This window comes from Phyllobates terribilis, unplaced genomic scaffold, assembly GCF_046119375.1.
Source record: "Phyllobates terribilis strain yellow unplaced genomic scaffold, ASM4611937v1 Scaffold_5__5_contigs__length_657084704, whole genome shotgun sequence".
NCBI lineage: Eukaryota > Metazoa > Chordata > Amphibia > Anura > Dendrobatidae > Phyllobates > Phyllobates terribilis.
Genome location: NW_027362765.1, coordinates 212,316,020 through 212,324,032, shown reverse-complemented (window position 1 = coordinate 212,324,032; position 8,013 = coordinate 212,316,020). Strand labels below are relative to the sequence as shown.

At 50.8% G+C, this 8,013-nt stretch overlaps 1 protein-coding gene across 1 annotated transcript in view; it reads left to right on the top strand.

Moving 5' to 3' along the window:
• Positions 1–5,245: 5,245 nt before the first annotated feature.
• The window catches only part of PIGU (phosphatidylinositol glycan anchor biosynthesis class U), a 29,590-nt gene continuing 26,822 nt past the window's right edge, over positions 5,246–8,013 (top strand). Inside the window, exons 1-2 of the mRNA XM_073683772.1 lie at positions 5,246–5,445; positions 7,348–7,412. Coding sequence (XP_073539873.1) covers positions 5,316–5,445; positions 7,348–7,412 — 195 coding nt within the window. The 5' untranslated portion in view covers positions 5,246–5,315. The remainder of the gene's footprint in view (positions 5,446–7,347; positions 7,413–8,013) is intronic.

Below are 8,013 nucleotides of genomic sequence, written 5' to 3'. Positions count from 1 at the left end.
GGTATGTGACCTGAGCGGTGCGATGGCGTGCTGTACACAGGTTTGTGACCTCAGCGGTGCGATGGCGTGCTGTACACAGCTATGTGACCCGAGCGGTGCGATGGCGTGCTGTGCACAGGTATGTGACCGGAGCAGTGCGATGGCGTGCTGTGCACAGGTATGTGACCTGAGCGAGCCGTGCAATGGCGTGCTGTGCACAGGTATGTGACCTGAGCGGTGCGATAGTGTGCTGTGCACAGGTATGTGACCTCAGCGGTGCGATGGCATGCTGTGCACAGGTATGTGACCTGAGCGGTGCGATGGCGTGCTGTACACAGGCATGTGACCTGAGCAGTGCGATGGCGTGCTGTACACAGGTATGTGACCTGAGCGGTGAAATGGCATGCTGTACATAGGTATGTGACCTGAGCGGTGCGATGGCGTGCTGTACATAGGTATGTGACCTCACTGGTGTGATGGCGTGCTGTGCACAGGTATGTGACCTCAGCGGTGCGATGGCGTGCTGTGCACAGGTATGTGCACAGGTATGTGACCTCAGATATGTGACCTGTGGTCACAGGTATGTGACCTGTGACATAGTGCACAGGTATGTGACCTGAGCGGAGCGATGGCGTGCTGTACACAGGTATGTGACCTCACTGGTGAAATGGCTTGCTGTACACAGGTATGTGACCTGAGCGGTGCGATGGCGTGCTGTACACAGGTTTGTGACCTCAGCGGTGCGATGGCGTGCTGTACACAGCTATGTGACCCGAGCGGTGCGATGGCGTGCTGTGCACAGGTATGTGACCCGAGCGGTGCGATGGCGTGCTGTGCACAGATATGTGACCTGAGTGGTGCGATGGCGTGCTGTACACAGGTATGTGACCTGAGCGGTGAAATGGCTTGCTGTACACAGGTATGTGACCTGAGCGGTGCGATGGCGTGCTGTACACAGGTATGTGACCTCACTGGTGCGATAGCGTGCTGTGCACAGGTATGTGACATGAGCGGTGCAATGGCGTGCTGTACACAGGTATGTGACCTCAGCGGTGCGATGGCGTGCTGTACACAGCTATGTGACCCGAGCGGTGCGATGGCGTGCTGTGCACAGGTATGTGACCCGAGCGGTGCGATGGCGTGCTGTGCACAGATATGTGACCTGAGCGGTGCGATGGCGTGCTGTACACAGGTATGTGACCTGAGCGGTGCGATGCCGTGCTGCACACAGGTATGTGACCTGAGCGGTGAAATGGCGTGCTGTGCACAGGTATGTGACCTGAGCGGTGCGATGGCGTGCTGTACACAGGTATGTGACCTCACTGGTGCGATGGCGTGCTGTGCACAGGTATGTGACATGAGCGGTGCAATGGCGTGCTGTGCACAGGTATGTGACCTGAGCGGTGCGATGGCGTGCTGTACACAGATATGTGACCTGAGCGGTGTGATGGCGTGCTGTGCACAGGTATGTGACCTGAGCAGTGCGATGGTGTGCTGTACACAGGTATGTGACCTGAGCGGTGCGATGGCGTGCTGTACACAGGTATGTGACCTCACTGGTGTGATGGCGTGCTGTGCACAGGTATGCGACCTCAGCGATGCGATGGCGTGCTGTGCACAGGTATGTGACCTCAGATATGTGACCTGTGGTCACAGGTATGTGACCTGTGACATAGTGCACAGGTATGTGACCTGAGCGGAGCGATGGCGTGCTGTACACAGGTATGTGACCTCACTGGTGTGATGGCGTGCTGTGCACAGGTATGTGACCTCAGCGGTGCGATGGCGTGCTGTGCACAAGTATGTGAACTGAGCGGTGCGATGGCGTGCTGTACACAGGTTTGTGACCTCAGCGGTGCGATGGCGTGCTGTACACAGCTATGTGACCCGAGCGGTGCGATGGCGTGCTGTGCACAGGTATGTGACCCGAGCGGTGCGATGGCGTGCTGTGCACAGATATGTGACCTGAGCGGTGCGATGGCGTGCTGTACACAGGTATTTGACCTGAGCGGTGCGATGGCGTGCTGCACACAGGTATGTGACCTGAGCGGTGAAATGGCGTGCTGTACACAGGTATGTGACCTGAGCGGTGCGATGGCGTGCTGTACACAGGTATGTGACCTCACTGGTGCGATGGCGTGCTGTGCACAGGTATGTGACCTGAGCAGTGCGATGGTGTGCTGTACACAGGTATGTGACCTCATTGGTGCGATGGCGTGCTGTGCACAGGTATGTGACCTCATTGGTGCGATGGCGTGCTGTGCACAGGTATGTGACCTCATTGGTGCGATGGCGTGCTGCGCACAGGTATGTGACCTCATTGGTGCGATGGCGTGCTGTGCACAGGTATGTGTCCTGAGCGGTGCGATGGCATGCTGTGCACAGGTATGTGACCTGAGCGGTGCGATGGCGAGCTGTACACAGGTATGTGACCTGAGCAATGCGATGGTGTACCGTACACAGGTATGTGACCTGAGCGGTGCGATGCCGTGCTGTACACAGGTTTGTGACCTCATTGGTGCGATGGCGTGCTGTGCACTGGTATGTGACCTGAGTGGTGCGATGGTGTGCTGTACTCAGGTATGTGACCTGAGCAGTGCGATAGCGTGCTGTACACAGGTATGTGACCTGAGTGGTGCGATGGCGTGCTGTACACAGGTATGTGCACAGGTATGTAACCTGAGTGGTGTGATGGCGTGCTGTACATAGGTATGTGACCTGAGCAGTGCGATGGCGTGCTGTACACAGGTATGTGACCTGAGCGGTGCAATGGCGTGCTGTACACAGGTATGTGACCTCATTGATGTGATGTCGTGCTGTACACAGGTATGTGCACAGGTATGTGACCTGAGCGGTGCGATGGCATGCTGTACACAGGTATGTGACCTGAGCGGTGCGATGGCATGCTGTACACAGGTATGTGACCTGAGCGGTGCGATGGCGTGCTGTACACAGGTATGTGACCTCACTGGTGCGATGGCGTGCTGTACACAGGTATGTGACCTGAGCGGTGTGATGGCGTGGTGTGCACAGGTATGTGCACAGGTATGTGACCTGAGCGGTGCGATGGCGTGCTGTGCACAGGTATGTGACCTCAGCAGTGCGATGGCGTGTTGTGCACAGGTATGTGACTTGAGCGGTGCGATGGCGTGCTGTACACAGGTATGTGACCTGAGCGGTGCAATGGCGTGCTGTGCACAGGTATGTGACCTGAGCGGTGCGATGGCGTGCTGTACACAGGTATGTGACCTGAGCGGTACGATAGCGTGCTGTGCACAGGTATGTGCACAGGTATGTGACCTGAGCGGTGCGATGGCGTGCTGTGCACAGGTATGTGACCTCAGCGGTGCGATGGCACACTGTGCACAGGTATGTGACCTCTTTGGTGCGATGGCGTGCTGTGCACAGTTATGTGACCTCAGCAAATCAGCTGCTCACATGGGCATGTAAGACAAGTGGCTCCTAAACATGGCTGTCCTGAGATTATTACACTGTCCACATGCGGTTATGGAGCATGGGGTTGGACATTCTTCTTAATGGGAAACCCATTGTACATTTTGCCATTCGCAACAAAAATGGTGGGAATAAGACCAGATTCACACGTTCAGTGTTTGATCAGTATTTTACCTCAGCATTTGTAAGCCAAAACCAGGAGTGGGTGATAAATACAGAAGTGGTGACGTGTTTCTTTTATACTTTTCCTCTGACTGCTGGTGCTTATAGATACTGAGGTAAAATACTTATCAAATACTGAACGTGTGAACATGGTATAAGCCTCATTTTCTCATTAAACCACTGAGGTAACTGACATGATAGTTGCTGAGAAAGCAGCGCTAACCGAAGGGCCGGCGTCAGCATCCGGGCAAGTTGGGCACCCCGCCGCGCTATGGGACCCGTGAGCGGAGGAGAGCGGTGTCAGAGCCCACTCCCCCCCGCTTGCTCAGGGACCCGGCAGCCGGCGAAACAATACTTACCTCTCCCCGTGCCTCCGCAGCAGCTCCAGTCTCTTCCGCGGCTGCTGCACTGTGATGTCTCAGGTCAGAGGGTGCGGTGACGTCTTTCCACCGCGCCCTCTACTGAGCCGGCTCAGCGCAGAGCGGAAAGACGCCGGCGCGCGTGAAGAGCCTGGAGCAGCGGCAGCAGGTGAGAAGTGAGGTGAGTATTTGATTATTTTTTTTTAATGTATGGAGGCATGGGGTATTATAAGGGAGGGGGAGGTGTGACATCCTGCATGGGGCATTATAAGGGAGGGGGGGGTGACATCCTGCATGGTGCATTATAAGGGAGGGGGGTCTGTGACATCCTGCATGGGGCATTATAAGGGGGGAGGACATCCTGCATGGGGCATTATAAGGGAGGGGGGTCTGTGACATCCTGCATGGAGCATTAAAAGGGGGAGGTGACATCCTGCATGGGGCATTATAAGGGGGGGTAACATCCTGCATGGGGCATTAAAAGGGGGGGAAGTGACATCCTGCATGGGGCATTATAAGGGGGGTGATATAATGCATGGGGGATTATAAGGGGGGTGACATAATGCATGGGGCATTATAAGGAGGGTGACATCCTGCATGGGGCATTATAAGGGGGGTGATATAATGCATGGGGCATTATAAGGGGGGTGACATAATGCATGGGGCATTATAAGGAGGGTGACATCCTGCATGGGGCATTATAATGGGGGTGACATCCTGCATGGGGCATTATATGGGGGGAACAGCCTGCATGGGGCATTATAAGGGGGGAAAAGCCTGCATGGAGCATTATATGGGGGCCAGTATTCTGTATGGAGCGTTATATGGGGGCCAGTATCCTGTATGGAGCGTTATATGGGGACCAGTTTCCTGTATGGAGCATTTTATGGGGGCCAGTATACTGTGTGGAGCGATTCGCCGGTTTCTGAGCTATTGTAGAATTTACAATAGATATCACTCATGTAATGTAAGAAGTGAAATCTTTGGCATTGTACTATATATATTTCTCTGCGGTATCTGTGCATCATGAATCGTGGCATGTGTTAAAGGGGCCCACTGAGACTCTTTCGTCCGGGGCCCAGAAAAACCTGGAGCCGCTCCTGGCTGACTGTATGTGCAGAAGTCTGAATATTAATATTGCACGTCTAATAAATTCAGTTGCGCGCTTGTTGAAACATTGTCCTACGTCGTCAGTCGTAGTTTTCGTTACAATCCCGGAAGAGTAGACTATTTTCTCGCCGGGAATTATGGGGATTGTAGTTCCAGCACCCTTTCCTGCCTTGTCTTCTCGATGACTGCAGAACTACAATCCCCAGATTGCACACCGTTCTCCGCGCTGCCCGAGCAGCCTGCTCTGGAAACATGGCTGCGCCTTTGGTGCTAGTGGTGTTAGTGGCAGTAACGATCAGGGCTGTACTGTTCCGATCCAGTCTGGCTGCCTTCATCTCCGAGCGTGTGGAGGTCGTGTCTCCTCTGAACTCATGGAAGAGAGGTGAGGAGGGCGGCGACAGCCATGTGCTGAGGCTGCAGGGTGTAAATGTCAGTGTATGAGCGGATGACAGGTGTAATGGGGCAGGAGTGGTGGTCTCCTGTGTTATGGAGGATGATGGGAGTTATGATAGCAATGTATAAGCAGCACGTTTACACACACACACACCATGGCTATATAATACGTTGTGTCTGTAATAGATAAGTGTCTGATGACTGCTGTACATTATCTATGTCTGTCACCCTGACTACCCCCAAAGTCTGGGAATACTCTGCCCCATCAGAGGAGCAGCTGCCTAGTTCTAGTGAGGAGCAGAAGGCTGCAAAAATCCTCACATTTGGGGCCCCACCAGTTTCCCACGAATCCGGTGGATTGGTGATAAATGTTTTCCGCCAGAATACCTCTTCCCTTACAAGTGGCCATCAGTGCTTCAGTCTTGGAAACCTCTATAATGGGATTATCTTATCAAAAATAGGGTAAAATTGCAAAATGCTTGTAGACACAGGCAACTATGGCATTTACCTCTTATTAAAAATCAATGGAGGGATTTTTAAATCTATCGTTTATTGCTCATTGCACAGGTGTGGCCAATCAAGGAGCGCAGTGCTTACAAGCTCTTTGCTAAACAGCAAGTAAACGCTCCTCTGGATCTGGCCAGCTTCAATGTCCTTGTGCTCGTCTAATGTTGTAGAGTCAGAGAGCTGGCGGTTAGGGCAAGAGGCTTGCAGTGACATTCAGGAGCCCACCGTTCTCTGCAGGCAGGAAGCCTGGAGGCAGAGGAGTGGTGTGCAGAGATGAGCAAAGTCGAACGTAAAAGTTCAGGGTTCATACAGGACAATGTCTGGCACTAAACGCCGAACACAGATTTTTTTTTTTCTGGAAGTCCATTGCAAAGTTTGGAATTCCTGGGAAAGTCCGTTGCAGAGAGAGAATATTTTCCACCTCAAAAGTTCGGGTCCCCATTGTTTTCAATGGGGTTCGGGTACAGCTCTGATACGCGGACCAAATTTTGGAATAAAGTTCGGGACCAGAACGTGCATGGGGCGATCCAGCGCATCTGCCGTCTGCATGGAGCAGTCTGGTCTTGTGCATGTATCTTATATAGAGATGAGTGAGTGTCACAAAATTTGATTTGGGCAGATTTGCTGGAATTTGGCCAGCAGGTTTATTTGATTTTGGGCAGATTCGGCTCGATGAGGAAAGGTGAGCATAAAGTTATCTTAATTATTTTAACCATTTCTCACCCTAAACCATTTCGAATGAGGAAGTGAGACCGTGAATAACCTGTACATAGGAAGCATAAGATCAGGTATAAGTGGCTGCTGTGATAGCACAAAAATATTGAGCCCTTTGTATGAATTTGGTTTGGACGTGTAACTTGATGTGAACAAAGGTTCTACAGGCCTTTTATAAAATTAGTGATGATGTCTAATATGGGCAATTCTAATAGTGTGCAATATACAAACTGTTACGATTCCGCTCTGCTTTACCCTTCGAGCAGTCATCACGTGACCAAACATATGTCATGTAAGCAGGAAAAGAAGCTAGTCTGCCTGTGACAGCTAGTATACAAATAACATTTGTGTAGTCATGTGACAAATTTGTCAACAGTGCAAAATCCTATCTGTTTCTATAATACACACTGTTAGGATTCCCCATATTTGATATCATCACTAATTTTATTACTGACCCAGAGAATCCCTTTAAAGAATTCTGTGATAATTGAAGCGGGGTATGATCATTCTATAGCTTTGATGTATCTGAAGATCATTTTACCTGAACTTTCCATTTAAAGGGAAACTCCAATAAAGAGTACCGGTTCCTTTGCCATTTCTCACCTGTATTTATGTTCTGTGTCAGTACTGCCAAATTTTAGAATAATAAAATCTTTTATTTCTTTTGCAGTTGTGGAAGGAATGTCCCTTTTGGACCTGGATGTTTCCCCATACTCAGGAGATCTCTTCCATGAAGTGAGAAAATATAAGATCTGATATCTTGCCTGTCTCTCCTCTGTACTGCTTGCTGACCTTGTACCATATCATTGGCCTCTTTGGTATAAGAACTGCACTGTTGGTAAATGGTATGAGCTGTAATGGGCTTTATTCAGTGATGCTGCTCTAGTCAGGTCCACGCAGGAAACCTTTATCTTCTTAGGACATATACAGCGCAGGTGATGCAGAAGCGCCACTGATTCACCTCGGAGGTACCAACATGTCATGCTTCAGACCTGTGCTTACAAGCTCTATGGGAAAGAGATTGTGCGTGCTGCATATGTTCAGCCACCGCTCATAGACTGCAGCAGAGGCCAGTAACCTAGGTAGTGAGTAGTACACAATAAAAATACCTGCGTTTCTGAACGGATAGCAAATTTAATAACAAGTAAATTGCAAAGTTTCCTGTTTTTACCAGCAATTTTTCCCATTAAATTCTAACCATCACTTACTGTGATAGGAATATCCCTTTAATATTACTAAAGATTATATGAAGTACACAAGGAGATTTGAATTAAAGAGGTTATGACAAGGAGCACACCACTCCTCTGGTGCTTGCGTTGCACTTCGGAAGACTGAC